Consider the following 25,074-nt stretch of genomic DNA (forward strand, 5'->3'; position numbering starts at 1 on the left):
CTGGAACCCCCCTCCAAGAGAAAAAAAAAGTTATGTCTGATGACAAAAAGTAAAAGGATAGGAAAAAATAGACATAAAGGGGGAGATTTATCAAACATGGTGTAAAGTAGAATTGTCTCAGTTGCCCCTAGCAACCAATCAGATTCCACTTTTCATTTTTTAAAGAATCAGTGAGGAATGAAAGGTGGAATCTGATTGGTTGCTAGGGGCAACTGAGACAATTCTACTTTACGTTAGTTTGATAAATCTCCCCCAAAATGTCTGTGGGAGAGGATAATGGGCTGGGGGGAGGGGGCAGTAGGACTCAGCGACTTTCCTGATGTCACATTATTTCACACGATTCATTTTCGGAAGAAGAAATGACAGAAACCTCAGGACTTCCCTGTGTGAAATCCTGTGAGACAGTGACGTAATAGTATTCCCCGTAGTGTTTTCACCTCCGGAATTTAACAGGAAACGTCCCCGTGTGAGGTGCGCTGGGTGCTCAGGCGGGCACGTCACGTGAGCCGTGTGCTGTGGTGACGTCACGACAGGCAAAAGAACGCGGTGTTCCCAGCTGACAGCCGGGTGACGGGTGCACAATGGGACTGGAATGTCCTCCAGTGTTCTCTTCTCCAGCGTCACCAGCAGAGGGCGATCGCAAACCCAATAGAATCGTTTCATTAAAACTGATGAATGGAAGAGACAGTGCTCGCAGCCAATCAGCGTAGGGGGCGTGTCGCTGAGGAAACGCACATCCTATAAACAAAAGGTGGAGGTGACTTTATAAAATCACATCAGCCTGGACTGTAGTGGAGTGTGAGGCGCTGCGGGGAGCGTCCTAGCGAGCACCGGCAGGGGGCGTGGTGGATTACCGCACTTATATGGAGTGATCCCATTGTCGTCCCTCACCCGTGTAACATGTCCGAGCAGCTGGAGGAGGAGAGCCGAGCGCTGGTGGAGGACTATATCCTGCGCTATGTGGGCAATGAGCGCCCCCAGCCGCCGCCCCCCGCTGCAGAGGCACTATGGCAGATGGCGCAAGAGGTCCACCTGGAGAACAGCGCCTTCTTCAGGTCGTGCGCGGAGCTGGACGTGGAGCCCTGCACCATCCTGCAGCGTGTGGCCCCCGAGGTGGCCCTGGATGGGGGACTCAACTGGGGGCGGGTGATCGCGCTCATCGTGTTCGCTGGGACCCTGGCGGATAGGCACAAACGGCGCAAAGCGGGGACCCCCCGGGAGCTGGCGGGGGTGCTGGGCCGATTCCTGGCCCGGGAGCACGGGGACTGGCTGCAGAGGAACGGAGGCTGGGTGAGTGCAGCCAACCTATACTATGTCCATGTATCTGCACAGCATGCTGGGAGCTGTAGTGTTACCTTCTGCCCAGATGTGGTAGCTGTACAACAGCTGGGGACACAAGGCTCCTCATTGATTGTAACTATAGAGTGACAGCTGCAGTCCACAGGCTCATCAGGCTTGATAGTTACAGTCTCAGTGTAACTCCAGCTAGAAAAATGCATAGAATCCATGTTATGGCTACTGGCACAGGGAGACATGAGTGCACAGCCTGTGGGTGCTGAGTGCTGGCACAGGGAGACAGCCATGAGGGGACAGCCTGTGGGTGCTGGCACAGGGAGACAGCCATGAGGGGACAGCCTGTGGGTGGTGAGTGCTGGCACAGGGAGACAGCCATGAGGGGACAGCCTGTGGGTGCTGGCACAGGGAGACAGCCATGAGGGGACAGCCTGTGGGTGCTGGCACAGGGAGACAGCCATGAGGGGACAGCCTGTGGGTGCTGAGTGCTGGCACAGGGAGACAGCCATGAGGGGACAGCCTGTGGGTGCTGGCTGCTGGCATAGGGAGACAGCCATGAGGGGACAGCCTGTGGGTGCTGAGTGCTGGCTGCTGGCACAGGGAGCCATGAGTGCAAAGCCTGTGGGTGGTGAGTGCTGGCTGCTGGCATAGGGAGACAGCCATGAGGGGACAGCCTGTGGGTGCTGAGTGCTGGCTGCTGGCACAGGGAGCCATGAGTGCACAGCCTGTGGGTGGTGAGTGCTGGCTGCCAGCACCATGTGGGATGGCCCCTGACTCATACCGAAAGCATTTCTGCTGGAAGTTGCTCATCCTTAGCTCACTGCGCTTTATGATCCTTTTATAGTTATTTTACCCCAGAACTCTGCTCTCATCTGCCGCTTGGTTTCATAGTGAATGTAAAAGTTTTTATTAAAGTTTAGTGCAGGAAGTCAGTGACTCCTAGCTGGAAGAGTCCTGGGGGGGGGCGGAGGATATGGAATCCTCAGTGCTGTGATGCCAGTAAGGAGTAATGCCATAGGAGCCAGGAGCCATGCCTCTTGCCAGCTGTTTGGGTACTCTGTGTCCTGGCATACTCTTTTATAAAGCAAATCTCTTTATCTGTATTCCGGGATGGACTCTCACTATCAGTCCTGGATAAGGATTTCCGCTCTTGCTTATAGATCAGGGTTTGGGCAGGTTTTTAATTGTATACAAAGCCGGGAAGCGTTTATAACCAGAGGACACATGTAACAGAAAGCCGCCTCCTCTTCTTCATCTTATTCCTGTGCTTGAATTCAATAATTGCAATTAACCCCTGAACCCCCCTGTCCTCGTACACCCACCTGTTCAGTGCTATGGATTGCCTAGGCCCAGGGAAACCATGTGATGGGACATGACTGAAGGCTTAGCACTCCCCATCTTACTCCCCAGATGAATGGGTTTTGTTATATTCTGGTAGTAGAACACCTTCATTCTCTCTCTAGAACGTCCATAAATAGTGGTCGTGTTTATTGCCATAACATTGTGGGAGCCACAGCTCGGTTTCTGCTAGATTTTCCATATCACACAAGGATGGCTTTGTATGTAGATACAGGTCAGGGATTGTGGAGAGTAGGTTCTATCCTGACTGTGATAAGTGACCTGGCCTAAAGCCTTCCCGGTGCTGACAGTGACCTCCATTATAGAGAATGACTCCTGGCATCACCTGAGAGAGCTGAATGCAAGTATGGCCTATTGTTATATCACAACAACCCATTCTTCCATTGTTACCATTCAATAAAAACTTATTTCCCTAAAACTCATCACCAATCATTAGTTCTATGAGATCTGGCAGCCCGGTTAGTCCTTTCTATACGTTTTGCAGCTGGCCATAATTCAGGCAGTTTGCACTGTAACAACCTGGACTGTCCATAGGGACTTTCCTTCCTTCTGGTGTGTGACGGGAAACCTAGTGTAGTCTACTCTCACTTCTCTGACGAGTGGAATAGAGGCACAATGCATACGTTTCCTTCTTGATTCGTGAATGCAGCATACTGTGACTGGTGGCATACAAGGGGTTTTCCTGAAGTTCTATCTGTTATGTGATATGACTGGTAGGGGTAGGAGCATGGCATCTGTTGTGACCAGTACTTAGGGGACCATTGAAGTCTATCTCAATTGCTTTCTGTGTGCAGATGGCACTTTGGTGGTAGTATATTGTGGTCAATGTGAAGCATACTCCTATTGTCTAGGGCACAGGTGTCAAACTGCGACCCTCCAGCTGTTACAGAACTACAATTCCCATCATGCCTGGACAGCCAAAGCTAAAGCAGCTGGAGGGCCTGAGTTTGATACCCCTGGTTTCGGGCATTGTTTGACAACTCTAAGCATTACAACAGGTCATTTTCTTAGTATCACAGGTGGGTGCATCAGGCGTCACCACAAGTGGGATATCCTCACATCATGACCTGCAGGGGGGGCTTTTAAGTCTGGAGTTGACAAACACTGTTCTAGGGACAGCCAGATCCAAGATTTATCAGTGGTGTCTGTACTAGACAGGGCAGGCAGTGTAAAGGGAAAGACACTGGTGAAATGTTACATATGGTTACAAGATGTGCCTGGAAATGTTCTATTGTCATGTTGGTAACATAAGGCCTTATGCTACCTATGAGCTCCTTTTTTCAATGTTGGGAGAGATTTCTAGAATGTTGTAGAAACCAATTTACCATATCAGAACCCTGTTTCTACAAAACGTGGAGTTGATGCTGGAAAAGCCATTTGATTATAGTATAGAGGAGGCTTAAAGGGGTGGTTCACCCCAAATTCCCCCCCCCCCAATCATGTGGTGCCAGAGATTTGTAATTTACTATTAAAATCTCCAGTATTTTAGTACTTATCAGTTGCTGTATGTACTGCAGGAAGTGGTGTATTCTTTCCAGTGCTCTCTGCTGCCACCTCTGTCCATGTCAGGAACTGTCCAGAGCATCAAATCCACATAGAAAACCTCTCCTGCTCTCCAGACTGGAAAGAATAACACTTTCTGCAGGACATACAGTGGCTGATAAGTACTGGAAGACGTGAGATTTTTTCTTTAATTAGAAATAAATTACAAATCTCTGGCACCAGTTTTTATTTATTTATTTTTTTGCTTTACGTGTGACTATAAGTGTAAATGCCTATTGAAATTCTACGCCCCACTGGCACATAAGAGGTTAATTAAGATCACGAGGCAGAAAAAAGTTCTGTTTGCACAAATTAATTGTAAAGAGCAGAGTTCCGGAAGGTATTGAGGGTATAACTTGTTTACATAGTCCTCTGCCAAGCAGCATACAAACATAACCATCTGGAGGCTATTGCTTCCATGCTCCATTCTGCTGAATAAGGATCCAGTCAGCAGCTGCTCCTCAGTCTCTGGGCTATATTCTTCTACCACAGAATACACTTTGCAGCCAAATAATGGAAACCAGTCCTTAGTTAGATTCATACCTGGTTCCTTATGGATGCCCAGTGGCTTAGTGGTTAGCAGTGTCACTACTATGTGAAATCTATATGATGTGATGATGGGAGTTGTAGTTTTACAGCAGCTAGCGAGCCACAAGTTAGGAATCTCCAATATAGGGAATGCCCTGAGGTCTAAATCTCAGAAAAAATGCAACAGCTCACCGCAATGGCAAGATACAGACCCACTACAGACATGAAAATAGTTAAAAGCAGCCCCCCAACTGCTAAAAAAAATTCCCACAAAAATCATGAGGCTCTTGGTTACCATTTGCAAATAGTGTAAACCACACCACCACGATAAGTGGGTCTGTATCTTGCCATTGTGGTGAGCTGTTGCATTTTATTGTGATTGCAATTTCAGCCATAGCAACGTGCTCCTGCCTAGTGTGAATGGTGTTCTAGGAGAGCTGGCCAAATTTGTCTTTTCTTTTTTTTTGTCTAAATCTGTCATCTTATATCTCCTATGTCTTCTATAGGATTACATCTAGACTATGCTTATTTTTCATGTATTCACATAATTAACCTATTTCCTCATCTTCTTTTTTCAGGAGTGTTTCCAAAAGTTCTGCAACAAAAAAGGCAACCAGCAAGGACAAGAGAACAGTCACTTTTCCAATGCCCTGATGGCTGCGGCTGGGGTCGGACTTGCAGGAATAGTTTTTCTTCTGGCAGTAAGATGAACTGTGGCTATAAGAAATGGATGTTTTTTGGACCATAGGACCATCTGAAGCTTTGGCTCTGCCATTGATACCAAAGACCTTTCATAAAGGACACCTACAAGTCTTTCCTATTGTATTTTAAATGCACAGATACGTGACCACCAAGTAACTACATAGCACTTTTGCCATTGAAAGGACTCTATTGCGTTTTTAACCCTGCCGACTGGAGTTACTATTTAATGTTCTAGTGATTTGAAAAACTAAGAAAACCTCCCAAAAAAAGTGAAAATCAAATGTCATTTCATTACTATGTAAACTGTTAATCTCAGATCGAGCACTTTTGTGTAGACTTTACTAGTAAATTCTATTTATAGAAGGTGATATGTTTTCAGTATTTAGGAACGCTGTTACAATAAAGTACAAAAAAAAATTTGCAAATCCTACATCATAGTTTACATCACCGATCCAACAGATGTTTGGATACTCCCCAATGTGTCCATACTCTGTTTTTAGCTTGGGATGACGTATATCATTTTTATTTTTAACTTTTTTTAGGGCTGCAAAAAAACATCCAGTATGTGTGGCAAGTTAAGGAGCTTTGTGATGTTGTCATAGTGTTACATGAGTGAATCCCCTTGTCTTTACCCTATGGAATAGGTTTGATTTGCTCAATGCGTCCTAATGGTTGGCAAAATGGGCACAACACTTTATCACGCTTGTAATATATTTTTGTTATTTTTTTTTTTTTTAAAGCTGAGGTTTCATGTTTGTCACATCTGAGCATCCTAATAGTCAATTGTATGAATGCAGCATGTTCACCTTGTGCAATCCACGCAGAATTCTCACCTTTGTATCCAGTGTTAACAGTAAACCCACCATCACTTAAAACTGGGTTCATTCAGAATTCTTAAAAGAACTTGTAAACCATGATTAATTATTCTATTGTGTTTATTATAATAATTATTATTATTATATATATTTTTTTCTCAAAAGCACTGCCATCCTTGTCTGGGGGAGTCAGTGCTGCAGCTGTAGCAGACAAGAGTTTTTTTTTTTTTTTTTTTCTCCTGTGTAATTAAAAAAAAAAAAAAAAAAAGCGCTTGGTTCCAGCAGGTTTTCCTGTAGACAAAAACTGACAATGATTCCCAGTGAATTCAGTTACCATCTTTTAGCCCAAGTCTGTACCGAAGAATAAATATTTTAATAACAATTTTGTTTTTATATTTTTTTAAATCTTGGAAGAAAGTGGAAATTTTTGATAAATGTTTCACTGTTCATTTGTATAGTGTGTAATGAGGAACGATCATATTTATGCTAGACCGTCGTATACTTTGTGGTCCTCAAAGAGGTCAGGCATCTCTTTGAGGTTTTTTTAATCTTTAATATATTGTGTCCATAAATCTCATTTATAATACTAGTATTTTTACTGTTATTGCTTAATAAACTGTGTACATTTGCCACTTGCTGGACTAGTCATTTATATTCTGAATAAGATCATCCTTTAATAGTTCCACCATGGGACTATTAAAATGGTGACCTGTGGATTAGCAGCTGTTGGGAAAACTACAATTCCCTGTGGTTGTCAAGGTTTGCTGGGAGTTGTAGTTCTGCCATTATTGCGGTGCTGGCGATCACTTTATCTAGATCTTCAGAGCACAACATTTCTAATTATTACATGCAAATTCTATAGTGCATTCTCTGTCTTCTGTTATTGGGGTATACTAGAAGTGTCATGACTCCTACCAGTCATAAACGTAATAGTCCTGTGTCCCTGTCATGTATTACAACCTGTTGCAAGACATGGCACTCTCCTTTGTAGTATGTGGGAGGCAGGGATATGTATTGCATCAACAATCAAGAGACTGCTTTTTCCTGTTGTAGGGCAACAAAAAATCAACACACTAAATTAGTTCCCATTAAATATTGCTTTATTATCTGAAAAAAACATAAAAACTATGGGCCACATGTATCATCCGGCGGACGGATGATTTTTGGCGGAAAGTGCCGATTTGCGTATTATTTTATACGCAAATGGCCGATTTGCGAATAAAATAATCGCAAATCGGCACTTTCCGCCGAGTACGCCAGGGGGCGGGAAGTGGGCGGAACGGAGGGCGCGGACTCAGAGTCCGCGCAATTTATCATCCGTTCCGCCCAAATGTACGCCGAAAACCTACTCCAGTCCTCAGCTGGCGTAGGTTTTCGGCGGTGCGCACCGGCGCGCACAGGATTTATGTACAGGCAGTCCGCCTCTACATAAATCCCCGTACCGCCGGAGCTGCGGGGGCATTTTTAAGTCCGGCGTCAAAAACATAGTTGCGATGCCCTGGCCCCTGGGGGCCCCTTCAGCAGTGCTGGTGTTATGAGCGGGCAATGACCGGGGCAGCTGCAGGGGTTATACTTGTCACGGTATAGGCCTGAGGGCGGCACAGCTGTAGGGCCGGTCTGTGGAATCTGCGGGTGATGATGGGCATGCGATTCTTTGCTGCACTTAGTCAGGGCACCAGTTAGTGGACACCAATGCCAGGGTTCAGTAACAGCGGTTTTATTATAGATGAGGTAACTAGTAGCGACAGTTCTGTCCGGATGCAACCGGGTATATAGCAGGCTTTGACAAATAAAGCAGGAGTGGTGCTGCATAGGCTGTGAGAATACGTCCCGGATGATGGGAGTAGGAGTATGAGAGAAATAGCGTTGCTGGGTAGTTTACTGGAGAAGAATACTTGCTGTGAATCCTTGTAGCGATGAGGAGAGATAACGGAATGACACCCAGATGAGAGAAGGAACTCCGGACACTTGAGCAGGCAGATACAGCCGAAGACTTGAATACAGCAGAGCACTCAATCCACACTTCTCGTGGTGAAGTGGGAGCTGCAAAGAAGAAATCCAACTCCTCTGAGGTTGGAGAGGGACGACACACACCCTCCTTGCTTGGAAGCAGGGGGAAGACTAACTTGTTAGGAGGAAGTGGGAGGTCACATGGTTGCTCCTGGCCAGAGCTAGTCGGCCATTGGAGGAACCATGGTTACAGGGCACTGGCACGGTCACGTGATCAACAGCCTTGCATACCACTGTACAATGTAATAATACACAGGAATACATGAGAATGCACATGAGAATGCACATTACCAGAGAATACTAGGGGAAAACCAGCAGCAGTTGCAGTGCAAACACTTACCAGAACAGGCATTGACACAGCAATAGAAATGGCCATAATAGGAGTAGTAGTCTGCATGTTCTGGGACACTGCATAGTATTTTTACAATTGAATTGCGGGCCCCGCTGAGTCATGGCCTCCTCATGGCATACACCACGCACCTTCCACGTCTGTGTGAATGCGGCCTTAAAATTATCTATTTGCAAAGAAACTAGTTAATTCCCTTCCAAAATTTCAAAAAAATTCTTATTTGCCAAAATGAAGATCCTGTGGTTCCCACAAAAAGTCCCTGTTATTCAGTACATACGTTTCTGTAACAAGTTTTCTTACAGTGTCATACACGTAAACCACAGAGTTTCTATGACAGAAACAATACATTTATCTCCTGCTGTTCTATGATATATAAAAAAAACAAACCCTCAGTGTAATGTGTATCTTAATAATTTAGCCCCTATTAGTGGGTCCACAATTGTGGCCAGAACATAAGGTCAATGTTTTTCAATTGCCCTATTGACACATCTGTACCTGTCTACCAGGCAATGATCCATGCCGCAAAAAAAAAAAAAAAAAAAAAAAAGCACAGGTCCTAGCGCAGACAGCAATTGCTGCACACACACACACACACACACACACACACCAGTAGAGGGGTGTGGGATCTGTATTTTTGCAGCTCACATTAGCAAATATATTGATCCGCAATCCGCAGATAGTGACGTAGTAACTATATTAAGTACACTTTTTCTTTTTTGCAGATCCGGAAAAATACTGATGCGATACGAATGGAATTTTTCAGATGAAAAATGTGGACTCAAATTGCATAGTAAAAAATATATTGAGGTGCAAATAGGGCCTTAAGCTCGCAAAAGCAATGAACAAATTTTATTTTATTAATGATTTGTTTCCTGAATGCAAAATGAAGTAACTTCCTACACAGTCTTCATTCGAGATTTCCTACCATTCAGCTGCTACTCAAAAAACGTTCAGTCACATGTCCCATTCACAGGGTCAATAAATAAAGTACTACGGAACGGATAAAGAATGCTAATGTCGGAAGCTCTGAAACTTTGTGCTACTGTACTTGCAGTGTACATGCAGTGTCAGTACAGTAGCGCGAATATTTAAACTGTTTCAGAGCTCCTAGCATATCTGTAATTTTTTGCTGATTAAAATGTGTGCCTGATAATAAACTAGTCACTATTTGTGGCAAAAATATGGATCCCATAGAGTTCTATTGGTGTGTCCAATTTCAGTCCGCACTAGGGCCTGTCCTTTTATTTTGTGGCACGGATCACGGCCCAGTACACACCTACAGATGTATGAATGGGGACATAGAAATACATTGACCCTATTCTCTGTCCGTAATTGCGGATCCGCAATTGTGAACAGAATTGCGCACGTATGAATAGGGCCTAAGTGTTACAGATAGCAACAGGTAGATAAGCACCAGCCAAAAGTGCAGGAAAGATTAGGAAAATTCAGGAGAACAGTTTCTACAGGCTGTAGATATGGAGAAGGACACGGGTAGTTTATAGGCTGTAGGCATGTGCAAAGAGAAAGCACAGGTTCTAGGGCAAATCATTCAATAACAAAAAATACAGACCTTATATCCAGCATGTATTACAAGGAGGACATAGGAGATTCTAATATTTTTTTATTTAAAAGGTGTCCATGGTCATTAAAGACGCTGCTGCTTGGGCCTAAAGGACAAAGTGATTTTTATTTGTTTATATCTCTACATTCCAAAAAAAGACCTTTTTTTGCAAATTTTCCTGTGAATGTAGCCATATGACTGTTGTGATTTTGTGGGATATATTGCATTTTGGCATAAATATAATGTAAATGGGTGAAAAAAGACAATAACGTTTTTTGGATTTTGCATTTTTGTTTTATTTTACAGTGTTTCACTATGTAGGGAGAATAAACATGAGTTGTATAATATACGGTATTCGGTGAGGATGTAAAACAGGGAAGAACTACTTACTTGGGTGGTGCCAGGATTGACAAGGGACCCAGCAGCAACCCATCTTGACCTCCTTCACCAGCAGCGAGAGGAGCCCGGGGCAGTGCAAAGTGATGCCAAGATATAATAAACTAGTAGAGGAGGCAAGAAACCGGATTGATCAATGGAGCGAAGAGTTTTTTTTCAATGTAAAACAGGCCAGGAAGAAAGGGAGCACTGTGAGAAGCAGAATGCCTGGCCTGGAGGCAACATAGAGGAGAAAGGGGGTGGGCAGCTGTATCCAGAGACATGGAGTACCAGTATGGTGTCCTGGCAGCAATTCGCTACCACACTGTGCAGTAGGGGTCAATAGTCAACTTTGATGAGAAATGTTCTGGGGACTGGATGAGTTTAGCACCAGTCATATTGGGGTGGGGGAAACCAATGTTTTAACCACATATGCTATTTAAGTTAAAAGTCATACAGTCCCTTTAAGTTAATAAAATACTCAACATTGTTTAGGCTTATGATGACGGGGTGTAAGGGTGTGTTCACACATTCAGGTTTTTAATTCCAATAATTCATAACCAGGAATAGATCATAAATGAAGCACACACATAAAGGAAAAATTTAGACGTTTCGTCTATTCAAAGCCATTCTTGGACTTGTATTGCAATTAAAAACCTGGATATATGAACACACTCTGAATTAAGCCCTGCCTTTTTTAAATGATTTTCTTCTACATCAACAAGGGTCACCTACGACAGTTTTTTTGAGGTACCAAGTATTTTTGCAGACAACATCCCTCGCAGTGGTCATATGCCTCTCTATTTCCCCATAAGCCAGTCAATACTTTCTCCTATTAGAAGATAATGTATTAGAACATGGTGCATGCTTCCAACGTAAACATGTTGATGAGTATATGACAAAATGCCTCCAGTCTTCCTGCTAAACAGATTGGGAGCTTATATGTCCATATTTTCATCAAGGTACTAAAAAGACAAGAGAAGGGCTGTGTGTTAGTTGCCGCCTCAAGCATTAGAAGGACTTGTCTCACCCTTGCGTGATCGTGTCATGTGAATTCTGGTGGGTGCTTGGAATCGTGCTGTCATACAATAATGATTGTTTGCTTACATTACAGTTCAAGAGAGGTAGATCTAACGCAGCACTTGGTCTAATGCCTGGGATCCTGTCTACATATTGTGACTATAGGCCAAGCAATAAGCCACGTAAATGTTGCTTTAGTGCCTTGGTCTTTTCTCAGACATTACAGCTTTACATAAGCTTACATGATTAATAAAGTAATAATATACATTTTGTGATTAGAGATATTATTATGAACATGGGGGCACGTGTACGCATGAGATACATTTTCCACAATTGATTCCCCCTGATTTTGCTATGTATCCCAAACACTACAATGCAATGTCTATGGGCTGTGTTGTCTGTGAGACTGTCACCTAGTTGTATTAGGGCTGTCTTGACACTTGCTTTATTGGATTAAATTATACTGCCTAGAGAACCACTCAAGCAGACTATAACAGGGACACCTATCATGAGTGTAATGTGATGGTGAAAAGATTACAAAAATGTAATTAAATCGAAAAATATAACTCATATATTTCAATTACATATTTTTCTCATTACATGTTCCATATTCTACAAAGAAATACACTCTACATCCCCTATTTACGTCATTTTATATAAATGCTCTTAATCCTCTTCTCCAATAGCAAAGTCCATAGGCTTCATTCCTATACCACAGGCACAGGAAGTCAGCATCCTGATGGATTTTAGTATTATTGCAATTTTAGCTGCTCTGCTCTGTGGGATCAGGGCAAAGTGATTGTTATGTTTGCTTTTCTAGGGAAAAAAGAGGGCCTTATTACCAGTTGTATCTGTGGATACTTCCACTGTGTAGGGGCACAAATGTTCTTTGTTAGGGCAAAAATGGGAAAAACAGTAATTGCAATACATTTTGTGCCTCAATGTGGTCAACACAAACATGGAGGCAAATGGAGCATTGATAGTTCTGTGCAAAGTGGCCTGTCTAATACTAGAGAAAGAAAGCATAAGGCCTGGAGTTGCTTGTCTGTGCTGATGTGGCAAAGGACTGGAGGCCTGAGTGGCTGAACACCAGGAGTTGGCAGTGATGAAAGTAACATGCTGAGTTAACGCAAATCTGTACTGGCCGCCACCCACCCTCATACCACTGGTACCATTTTCTACACTTCATCACGCCATGTCCAGTCCTTTTTCTTGGGGGCAGTATTTTGGCTAAAACAAGTTGGTGTCAATGAGGCGGGGTGGAGGGTTAATGAGGTGGGGCCTACAGCATGTGCCCTAGGCCTGAGCACCTCTCTCTCTGCCTCTCTTCTTCTTCAGCATGCCCTGGGCTGGATGAAGGCAGGTGTGACAGAGAGGAGCTGCAGGCCTGGGACACGGATGCTTTAAGCCCGGCCTTATTGCCACCCCTATTTTCCATGCCGGAATAAAACTTGTTTTTAACTAATATACCAGCCCTTAATGCAATGCAGCAGGTACAGGAGTAGTGACAGATTGGGTAGCAGCAGGCATAGAAAAGACAGGGTTGGGAAAAGATGACAAGCAAATGATGGCAGCAAAATGTGCAGACAGAAGTCATGGCTGGAAGAAGTCTTTGTGATGGTCTGGGCACCTTTCTAGAAGGGGTATTTGATAAGTAGTATATTATAAAATATTTAAGTGTTTGGGGCCCATTATTAATTATAACTACTTTTTATCTAAAACCAGCCCTGTCTCCACCAGTTGTTTTGTACATCAACAAGAAGTTGCTGGATATCATACTCAGTGGATAACCAAATGACGTCTAATGGATTAACTAATAAATAGTGCCTATGCCCCAGAGTTTGTTCTGATCTTTTTTTTTTTTTTTACTGTACCTGGGTTTACTTTAAACTGTCATACTCCTACGTGAGTGCAGCAGATTAACAAGCATGTAAATGCGTATACATTTGTTATGGCACGTTTTCCTAAGCATACTATGACATACAGTCATCTCTGATGAGAAGCACATGGATTTTTTAGAGTCACTAGTCACAGACGCATGTCAGTGAAGGAATTCTCTCTACTAAGTAGTTTATGCTGTGGTAATGGATGTTTTAACTATGTCTGGGAAATAATTGCTGTGAAAAACTAATTATACAGTGCGCCAAACAACCAAGTGTCAGCAACTTAAACAAATCATATACGCATTAGAAGACCAACAGAGATCTGTATGCTGCTGTACTTGCTAAGAGCAAGAAACTAGAATCGGATTATACGTTGACCACATGAGCCAAATATTATATACACCAAATGATCCCCTTATACAATATAACGTGGCAGATTATAAGCCGACGAAAATCTTTTTCCCAGTAATTGAAACACATTACAAAGTTATATAACTTTGTAATATTGTTTAATCACCTATCCGCCCCCCTTCCCTATCTTTTAACCCCTCAATCCCTCACCAGGAAGTAATGACTGTTGACCCCAGGCCATTTTGTGACAATAACATCATCAAGAGGGAGGTAGGTCTAAGCCCTGTTAGGCCAGCCTCCCTTTGTCAGATGACACAGGTTGCTCAGCTCTAATTGGCTGAACAAACTGTAAGCCATTTAACAGTTCTACAGAGTCAGTTAGACATCATGGGAAACAAAGTGCATCATGGGAAAGCCCAAGCCAGGAAGTAAAGAAAAAATGAGGACACCAACTGGAGCTTCGGTTCAGTTTTTAATTTTTTTTTCTAATCAGCGCCAGAGTTGGAAGCATAAAGCTATGACTGTAGGGATGAAGAAAACAAAAAGACATTGCTGTGTCGTTGCTATAACAAAGTACATTGCTTTATATACAAAGCTTTATGTATATTATAAATGTTTAGACAACTCTAATTGGTCAGTAGGGGCAGCCTTCACTGCGGACTGCTATTGTCTTCTCAAGTTCAGCCCATTTGTGTTTAAAATTATTAGGAAAAGTACTGTAAATGAAAAATATTTTTAGACAACTCTCCAAACTAAAATAATTTATAACATTTATAAATAAAAATCTTAACCTTTTCAACCTTAACAAAGAATATCAGACTACTGGTGTAGGCAAACATTTACTTGTTCCTGCATTTGGGTGTAACTGTAAGTCCATTTTTTAGTGTGTTCCCACAAATGGGCACACAGTTACGTCTATGAGATGACAGAAGCAGAACCATCCAGGGTGGGTCCCAGCTTTCAATGATTGCCAAGCACAAGCTGCAACTGCCAGGACCTGATACACAGTCCGATCTAGACAGTTAACCTTATAGATGCTGCAGTCAGTGCGACTGCAGCATCTAGCAGGGTTAACAGAGGGGGAAATCTCCCTCTGTTCACCATTGGGTCTTTGCAAAGCGATCATAGACTCCTGATGGTAGCCATGGCTATTGGAGGCCTCATTGAAGCCTCCGATGTCCTGGCTACAGAGGCTGATCAGTCTCTGACCTGAGGAAGAGTCTGATCAGCTATACCTGTTGGTATAACACTAACAGGTATTATACACTGCAGTACTAATCAGTATCGCAGTGTATTATACCTGCCATCTCAGAATCAGAATTAAAGCATCACAGAGCAATTACTATATAAAGTGAGACAGGTCAGATTTGAAAAATTTGCCTCAGGCCTTAAGACCATTTTTGGTCCGGTCCTTAAAGGGTTAAGTGTAAAAAAGTGACCACAATGAATCATAAAAAGCAATGCATAAATGAAAACAGGCACATGTCATTGGTAATCACCTGCGTTATGGTAAGATATTACTAATATGATTACTACCATCACACATCCAATGAAAGGTGTGCATAATTTATTGTTTGGATTTTATTAGCTGCTGGCTGCTTTGAGACTGTGGTCATACTGTTCTGGGAATTACCAAAGAATAAAATTCCTACTTGTGCCTAAATTAACAATAACACATCAAACACTGTGTCTCCTGGCTAAATGATGCTCTTGTATGCTCAGTTTGAGGATTTATTTAAGGCTATATGGTACGACTGCTTACCATGTTTAGTTGAGGCCAGTCCAGACATAATGGGGGAGATTTATCAAACATGGTGTAAAGTAGAACTGGCTCAGTTGCCCCTAGCAACCAATCAGATTCCACCTTTCATTCCTCACAGGCTCTTTGGAAAATGAAAGGTGGAATCTGATTGGTTGCTAGGGGCAACTGAGACAGTTTCACTTTACACCATGTTTGATAAATCTCCCCCAATATACATACAGTAAGTCGTTTCTGGTTCCACATTGCCTTTAATGAAGAAACAAAACTTTCTTACATTCAAAGTTGATTCATTGCTTCCTATTGCAAAGTTTGTCTGTTTACATTGGCTACAGTTGCCGGATTTCATTACAGAGCTCGCACAATATTATCCAATCCTAATTATTTATGATCTCATTAAACATTTTTCCCTCATTTAATTGGAAATATCTGATAAACAGGAAGCGTTCTGTACTGTATCATAAAAACCAGTTGATGCATGTGAGGTAATGGTAGTTCAACACAAAAATCACCAACAATCATTAAAGTGAATTTCCACATAAAACATTACACGTTATATGCATCAAGTTATTTATAAGATAACACAGCTCTAGTAAGTGTTTTAGGGCATATTCACATGTGGTACATTTGCTGAAAATATTTATGCATCAAACTTTCAGAAATCCCTTGATGAACAACCCCGTAGAACTGGGTGCAGGCAGTATTATAGACCTTGTTTACATAAATGCCAGGAACTTTCCATAGCAGTTATGCTAAACATATCTATAGGACTTCAGTCGTCCAATTGACATCAAGAATAGGGCTAGTTCATTGTGAGTAAAATTGGCGGAATTTGGCAATGCAGCTCTCTGCCGCGGAATCCTGCCGGCCTTAGTGTCCCGCAGTGTATGTACAGTATGGGAGAGGGCGCTCGCCTCCGCTTTCTCCCCTCTCCACTCAAAGGGCTCATGCACACTGAGTAAAAGAGGCGGATTTCAGATTCCGCGCGAAATTCCCCTCGAAATTCCGCCCCGTTTAAATTGAGCAATGCATTTTTCAATTGTTTTCAATGGGCTTTACACTGTGCTTTTCACACAATGAAATCCGTCCGTAATTTTCCGCCGCAGATCCACTTTCCACCCAAAGAAGTGACATGTTACTTCTTTTGGGTGCGTTCATACTATAGAATCCACGCAGATACGTTCCGTCGCATTGCGCCCATAGAATGGTGTCTATGGGACGCGCAGAGATGCACGTCGCTCTGAGCAGGTATGAGCGACGGAATCAGCTGTAACTTATCTACGCGGATTCCGTAGTGTGAACCCTTTCTATGGCAGAATTCTCTAGAGGAATCCTATAGAAGTCAATGGGGCTTGAATTCTGCTTAAAATTCAGCTTGAATTCCGCTCCTATTCTGCTCCTATTCCGCCAGAGCAGAATAGAAGAGGAATTTCAAGCATCTTTCCTCTTCCTCGTCTATTGCTCAGTGTGCATGAGCCCAAAGAATTGACAGTGACATCCAGAACTAATGAATATATTTGCATAAATATTACAATTTAAATTCTTTGTTTACATAATGTATAACTTATTGTCTATTCTAATTCTTATATTGTTCTATAGTATTGTCTAAACATAATAATTTTTCAGACAGCAGTTGAAGCGTTGCTTTGTTTAATCCAGATAAGGCCCATCAAAAAGGTACTTCCATAGTATTGAAATGATTCACTCGTATTAGGAGGTGATGGCTGCTTTAAGCAGATTTAAGCTATGTTCAATAATTTTTTTTCCGTCAGTCTTTTGGTCAGTATTTTTTCAACCAAAATCAGGAGTGGAACTGACAGGGCAAAATTATATTGGAAAGAGTTATACAAACTGTGTTTTCAACCCACTCCTGTTTTTGTTGAAAAAAGACTGCCCAAAAGACTAATGGAAATACTGTGTGTGAACATAGCCTTATAATGGGGTCTGGTGGGTCGACTTATGACTAAAAGCTGTCAGATTGGTTTTATAGGATCAAGAACATTTAAAAAAAAATTAAGGTCTGTATAAATGCAAATATCCAAGGAATTAACCAATCTGTATACAACATGTATTTATCATATGTCTGAATGTGATCTTTATTACAAAGGAACATGACTGTGCTATTTATGGGTTATAGCCCTGGCAGCTATTATCTTCTAGGAACCTGGTTCCCCAGGGCTGAAGGGTGCACATGCTGTTTACTTTCTATAGCTGCTCACGGTAGAGTAATTGTTATGTGCTAGGTACAGGCACGCACCGAGTTCCTTATTTTGCCAACTCATTGTACAAAATATGATGTAACTTATACAAATAATTGTCATTGTTGGAATTTAAAAAATTCATGTATTGTCATATAATAGGTATTTCTAAAGGGGTTCTAAGCACTGTGCCCAACCATCTCCAACAGCTCCATAGACAGTGAATGGAGCTACAGTGTGCTTGCACAGCTTTGTGCTCCATTCTGAGATTCTTGGGTCTTGAGATTCTTGAGACTGTTTTCAAGAGATCAGTGTTCAAGGGAGGAGGATCCCTTCACTCAGCCACCCACCCCATCCCCGCACACTGAATGTCGGGCAGGGCCCCTTGACAGTGATGCAGTGCTTCTGCTGGCCTGCCGCTGCGTCTGATGCTGGGGCCCAGTCAGGTGATGACAGCAGCACTGTATCAACGTCTGGGGGCCCAGCTGCTGGACAGTCAGTGTGCAGGGGGAGGGGCCCACCGGAAGATCACCTGGTCCTCCGGTGGCCCAGTCCGATGCTGGAGGATTATCGCTCTGTGGAGTAAATACAACGATCAGCCAATGACAAAGATCATCAGCTGATCATTGATATAGGTTTGAACCTATAATAGCGGTGCGCGGCCGGCAACTGACGATTTACATTACCTATCCAGGCTGCAGGACTCCTCTTGCGGTCTTCTTCTCCCCGGGTCCTGTGTGCTCCAGCTTCACAGCGGCCTGTCTGAGCTCACAGGCCGCTCAGCCAATTGGCTGAGCGGCCTGTCAGCCGAGACAGGCCGCTCTGAAGCTGGGGCGCACGGGACTCGGGGAGAAGAAGACCGCAAGAGGTAATGTATAAAGTTTAAGCAAGGGCTGCAATGACATTGGTAACGATGTCCATGCAGCCCTTGTTAAACAATAATCGGGCTGTGGAATAGGCCCAATAAACGAGCACTGATCTAGCAGATCGTCACTCGTTTACAGTTATCAGGCCCCTATCGGCCCGTGTAATAACACCCTAAGCCTCTTTTTAATGCTGACATTGTATCTTCAGTAGCTACTAGAGATGGGCTACAATCTACCATTACCAGCTTTTAGGATAAAGCTTTCCATAGAGTATAGGCTGTGTTCCCACAATGTAAAGATAAGGGCAAACAACGGCCATTATTTGTGCTTATTTTTACATTGTGAGAACAAAGAAGGTTTTATATATGCATAAAAGGGGTCCGTGGAGCTTCAGTTACGAGTCTCAAAGCACAGGAATAGCCAGATATCCCTCTGGGAAGGAAAGCCTGTTCCCAAAGGGGTGCCTCCCAGGGGGGAGATCACCAAACCACCGCCCCGCAAGTGCTACTCTGTTGCAAGTATTGGAAAATAAATAGGGAAATACCAGGGTGGCCCTTTTTGCAGAGTCTAACTCTGTAGCGAGTATTGCGACATGACAAGGGTTTTGCAAAGCCAGGCATCCATCCACAGACAGCTGTTTCAGGGTATTTGCCCCTCTTCAGTGTGGAGCAGGGTTCTGGCTAACAGGGGCAATGAAAACATAGAAGTTTTTTTGTCAATTCTTTATACATCTGATCTAAAACAAATAGTAACATGCTGCATTGTATACCATATCTAAGGATTATCTTTAGGGGAAAATTATTATTACATGTTGCAGATACTGATCATGAGTGCAACAATATATGATGCAGAGACATTATTTGAATTAGGCCTCATTCACACGTTCATATATCATGTCCGCAATCCCCTCAAAAATTCATCCGTAGTGCATCTGGAATCCATATCTTTTGCGGATCTGCAAAAAATTAAGCTGATCCATATTTTTGTGGACGTTACGGATGCAAAAAAATATGGATCCCATAGACTTCTTTTGGCTAGTTGTTCTGCAATTATGGTCCACACTAGAACATGTACTATCTGCGGGACGGGTTGCGGATCCATAAAACACCCAATAAAAATCAACGGACCTTAAATATTTCCGTAATTTGAGGTCCGCAATTACGGACAAATGTATGGAACGTATGAATAAGGCCTTTCTTAATAAACCTGCTCTAGAGACTTTCCAGAAGCTTCTACTACAGTGTGTAAGGAAGATCTGTATTAGAGGCATGTAAGGAACTCCATAGAAAAACATGTCTCAGCAACGTGTCAGCGCAGGACAATTAACACAGCTTCACGTGTACAAGCTTTTATAACACGTGGATATATAGAAAGCTTTGTATGGATTGGTGAATGAGTTCATCTGTTTTCTACTAGTATTATTAATGGGAAAGGGTTGATCCCCATCCTTGTAAAGATGCCAGCCTTTCATTTCACTGTGTCATTCATTTTATAGGGGTGGATTAATCACAGCTGCTGAATACGGCTAGAGGAGAGTAGATAGGAAGGAGTAGTTTGATAATGATGATACAAGTTTACAAAAGAAATATGCTTGAAAGAAAACTAACAGCAGGTTAGAAGACTCTGACCTGCTATGTTTCCATAATTTTCTTACCTTCATCCTCAATGCTGTTGTCATTAAATCCTCAGTTTCATTAATATGTGAATTAAGGGGCTTGGTGCACTGGTGGCGAGACTATCATCCTCAGTGCACGGATCTGCCCCGCCTCTATACAGTATGTATGAGGAAGCAGCAGGCAGATACATTGGTGCACTGAAGGCTGCAGTCCTGCAACCAGTGTACCAAAGCGCCTAATTTACATATTAATCAAACAGAAAATTTAAGGAAAAGAGTGCTGAGGATTAAGGTTTCTTTGTATTCTCAGCACTATGGAAACATAACAGCAGGTTAGTGTCTTCTAACAAGCTGTTAGTTTCTCTTAAAAGAAAAACTATCAGCAGGTTTGTGTAAACGAACTTGCTGATATCGCCCAGCAGCTCTTTACCTCATGTCACTGCTGTAACTGATTTTTCCCTGCGATTCACCATTCCCTATCTTTTTGATGGAAGAAAATATGCAAATCAGGGTTTTAGGAGCATTGTGGGCATTAAGAGCACCCCCTTGACCCTACTGCGACCACTATGCATCTTCATTAGAGATGAGCGAACCTCGAGCATGCTCGAGTCCATCCGAACCCGAACTTTCGGCATTTGATTTGCGGTGGCTGCTGAAGTTGGATAAAGCTCTAAGGCTATGTGGAAAACATGGATATAGTCATTGGCTGTATCCATGTTTTCCAGACAGCCTTAGAGCTTTATCCAAGTTCAGCAGCCCCAGCTAATCAAATGCAGAACGTTCGGGTTCGGATGGACTCGAACCCGAACCCGGTTTGCTTATCTCTAATCTTCATATATACCTAGTAATGTGCATGTGCAGGAGAAAACTCACAGAAGCAAGTTGCTTCCGGCGCATGCGCACTTCTCCTGGTGGCTGTGAAGAGTCCCTGCTAAGCAGCTTTTTCTGGTCCCCAAACGTCAAGGATGATTTAAGTATAACTTTGTATATGTATGTTCATGATTGTAATCAAAATCGATTGCTTTTTGCAGTATATAAATGATACATATACAGAGTTACGCATGTGCAAAGTGCGCATGTGTCGGAAGCAGCCGTCTTCTCTTCACCTCCTGCACATGTGCCGTTACAAGACTCATTACTAGGCATATATGAATATGCATACGGGGCGGGACAAGGGTGTGCTCCTAATGCCCACAGTGCTTCTAAAGTCCCTATTCCACGGAACGATTATCGTTCGTATTCCGCCAATATCGGCCGCTACGGACGATAATCGTCCCGTGGAATAGAGTGCAACGATCAGCCGACATCGTTCATGTCGGCTGATCGTTGCAGTCGCTTGTTTTTCAACATGTTGAAAAACAAGCGACTGATATAGCAGCGATCTGCTGCCGGCGCTCCGTTGAATAGGAGCGTCGGCAGCAGATGCTGCTATATCCTATGGGCTGCCCGGACGATCTAGCGATCCCCCGGGCAGCCCCCCCACAGCTCCCCGCCGCCCCTCCCGCACTCACCCGCTCGCTGCTGCTGCGCTGAATAGCGGCGGCAGCGAGCGGGGAACGAGAAGCAAACGAGTGCTGAGAGCGCTCGTTTGCTCCTCTGACGACCAGTGGAATAGGGGCATTAAACCCTGATTCACATTTTTTCTTTTATCAAAAGCTCAGGAACGGCAGAATGCAGGGAAAAATGCAGTGCGGACATGAGATAAAGTGCTGAAAGATATCAGTAGGTGCGTTTACCCGAACCTGCTGATAGTTTCCCTTCAATGCAACGTTCCTAATTTGTTACATTAGGACAATGTTCACACACTAAATCTGCAGGAATGTAGCTAGGGAAGCTAACAGGTCACGTATCCTGGCTTCTGGGTGGCAGAGGGGATGCCAACAAACCACTGTCACCATAACAAACTTGTAAACTTTTTGCCCTAGGTAAAAAAAAGCCTAGCTGTTCTAATTCCTGGAATAGCTCCTGAATGAGAAGGGAGTGATGCAATAACATTAATATTGAGGAGTTACTTATAATGCAGTTCCCTACAACAATATTGAAAGCGCCTGTATATCACATTTAGTTTTTGTTTTCTTTATGTTCTGTAAAACAACAGAAACCTCGAGTGAACCCTGAAAAACTTTATATACATTATAGACAATTTCCATTTGTCTGTCACGTGAAAAAACAGATACTGATGGAAACTTGTGAAATGGACTTAACCCTTTGAGGACCAGGCCCAAAATGACCCATTGGACCGCGCAAATTTTGATCTTAGTGTTTTCGTTTTTCCCTCCCCCCTTTCTAAGAGCTCTAGTTTTCTATCTACAAGCCATGTAAGTGCTTGTTTTTTACAGGAATAGCTGTACTTTGTAATGGCGTCATTCATTTTACCATAACATGTATGATGGAATTCCAAATATATTATTTATGAAGATATAAGTAGGTGAAATCGTAAAAAAGAATGCAATATGGTAACGTTTGGGGGGTTCCTGTGTCTACGTAATGCACTATATGGTAACAGCGACATGATACTATTACTCTATAGGTCAGTCCGAACACAACCATATGCAGGTTACACAGATTCTCTAATGTTATATATGTATTTTTTTATGAAATCCTTTTTTTTGGCAATTAAATATTAATAAAATGGGCCTATTTTGACGCTTATAACGGTTTTATTTTTTCACCTACGGGGCTGTATGGGGTGTCATTTTTTCCGCCATGATCTCTAGTCTTTATTAATACCATATTTGTGAAGATTGGATGTTTTGATAACTTTTTATTGTTTTTTTCAAAATATATAATGTAACATAAAATCGGTAATCTGCGCACTTTTTTTCCCTCTTTTCGTGTACGCCGTTCACCGATCACAATGACGCTTGTTATCACACTGCGGGGGTCCCGATCGGTAAGTGACAGGGGACTCCCCCTGTCACTTACACTTAAACGCCGCAGTCGCGCCGCGATCGCAGCGTTTAAGGGGTAAATGACACGCGGCAACGCGATCGCTGCAGCGTGTCATTACCGGTGAGGTCCCGGCTGCTCACTGCAGCCGGCCCCCACCTCCTATGAAGCGTGCTCCGCTCCGGAGTGCGCTTCATAGCGGGAGAAACACCCAGGACGTAGAGTTACGTCATGGGTCGTCTGGGGACAGACTTCCATGACGTAACCCTACGTCCAGGGTCGTCTAGGGGTTAAACAGACACTTTCCATCATGATGGATGCCCCATTCGAAACTTTTGGATCTATTTACATTTTATACATTTTTTTTAATTTTAAGAAATTAACAGGGGTTTTGAAAGCAAGCAGTTTTGCACTATGTTTAAATCAATGTAATACATTTGACCAAACTGCAGTCCAGTCCAATCTTTACTCTGTGAGGGTATGTGCACACTGAGCAATTCTCGAGCCCCCCATTGACTTCTATAGGATTCCTCTAGCAGATCTACAGCAGAAAATTCTGCTCGGAAATTCTGCAGTGTGAACAACAGAGCAGAAAACCCATTGAACACACTGGGACTTTGCTCTGTACATTTTTTACGGGAGGAATTTCAAGCTGAATTTCAAGCTGAATTTCAAGCTGAATTCCTCGCCTTTTCCTCAGTGTGCACATACCCTTGAAGAAAAGAGACTAAAGACAAGAAGTCCCAGTCATCACTCACACAAGGAAAGACACCTGTTCATCAGGGCAATTAACTGATTATATTCAATACTGAATATTAAATAACCAAATATATTTAATATTAATTATATTATTAAATTTTGCAAATTTAAAAAAAAAATGATGGAAAAACAGATGCATTTGTGTGCATCAGTTTTTGCAAATGTTTTGAAAAAATTACATCTAAGAGCTTGCAGCCCGAAACATGTCTATCTACAGGACTATGGTGCGTTCCTTTTATCTTCAATAAAGCCTATTGTGGTTACAGAGTGGTTACAGAGGTTTTGGTGCTGTGTGACAGGAGAGCTGACCATACAATGCAAGCACCCCCAGGATTTTCTGCTACTGAATGTGAACGCACAGAAGCTACACATATGCGTAATGAAGACTTGTCCCTATTAGGCTATGTTCACACAGCGTGAACACCCGGCCGTTTTGTGACACGGCCGGGTGTCTCAGCCTGGATCATCCCGGCTGGTACTTAAGTACCAGCCGGGTGATCTTTCCGGCGGCGGAGCTCTGATGCGGGCGCATCAGCGCGCGCCCACATCAGAGCTTCACATAGCCCACAGTGAGGCAAGCGGCCGGAGCCGCTTGCTTCACTGTGTGAACTGACAGGTCTTTCTGCGGCCGGAATTCACTGAATTCCGGCTGCAGAAAACTGACATGTCAGTTTTTTCAGGCGCCGCATGGGATCCGGGGCGGAGCGCATACGATGTTTGTACGCTCCGGCCGGGATCCCATTGAAAATAAGGCTATGTTCCACCCCTTAAAACTACGGCCGTAGTTCTGCGGCGAGAACTACGGCCGTAGTTTTACATAGTGTGAACATAGCCTTAGGGATAAGCAAACTTTTAATAAGTTCAGTTTGGTTCGATCCGGCGAACTTTCATGAAGTTCGGATTTGTACGAACCGATTGCACCACTTGATTGCACCCAGGCCAGTATGGTTGAGAACAGACTATTTGAGGAGTAGGAGGAGGCAATACCTGATTGCACGCAGGCCAGTATGGTTGAGATGGAAGTTCAGCCTTGGAGTGGTGGCCTGGGAATCCTCACTGATGATGTTGTTCAGCGCACTTTCCAGAACATAGACTAGTGGGATGATATCGTTGATCCCATAGTCATGCCTGCTCACAAACAGAGTGACATCCTCAAAAGGGATCAACAATTGGCAGGAAATGTTAGAAGAAACCTGTGCA

The 25,074-nt window shown here is 43.2% G+C and overlaps 1 protein-coding gene across 1 annotated transcript; it reads left to right on the top strand.

Moving 5' to 3' along the window:
* The first annotated feature begins 761 nt into the window (after window positions 1–761).
* BCL2L10 (BCL2 like 10) lies at window positions 762–6,874 on the top strand. The gene is made up of 2 exons (XM_069982821.1): window positions 762–1,290; window positions 5,301–6,874. The coding sequence occupies exons 1-2, from the start codon at window positions 901–903 to the stop codon at window positions 5,430–5,432; spliced, it is 522 nt and encodes a 173-aa protein (XP_069838922.1). The 5' UTR covers window positions 762–900; the 3' UTR covers window positions 5,433–6,874.
* Window positions 6,875–25,074: the final 18,200 nt, after the last annotated feature.

Source organism: Dendropsophus ebraccatus, chromosome 1 (assembly GCF_027789765.1).
Source record: "Dendropsophus ebraccatus isolate aDenEbr1 chromosome 1, aDenEbr1.pat, whole genome shotgun sequence".
Lineage (NCBI taxonomy): Eukaryota > Metazoa > Chordata > Amphibia > Anura > Hylidae > Dendropsophus > Dendropsophus ebraccatus.

What these genes read in the sequence shown, in the direction of transcription:
- BCL2L10 (XM_069982821.1), top strand. Translation starts at nt 901, where the DNA reads ATGTCCGAGCAGCTGGAGGAGGAGAGCCGAGCGCTGGTGGAGGACTAT. An exon ending in TGCAGAGGAACGGAGGCTGG is followed by an intron (nt 1,291 to 5,300) that starts GTGAGTGCAGCC and finishes TTCTTTTTTCAG; the next exon opens with GAGTGTTTCCAAAAGTTCTG.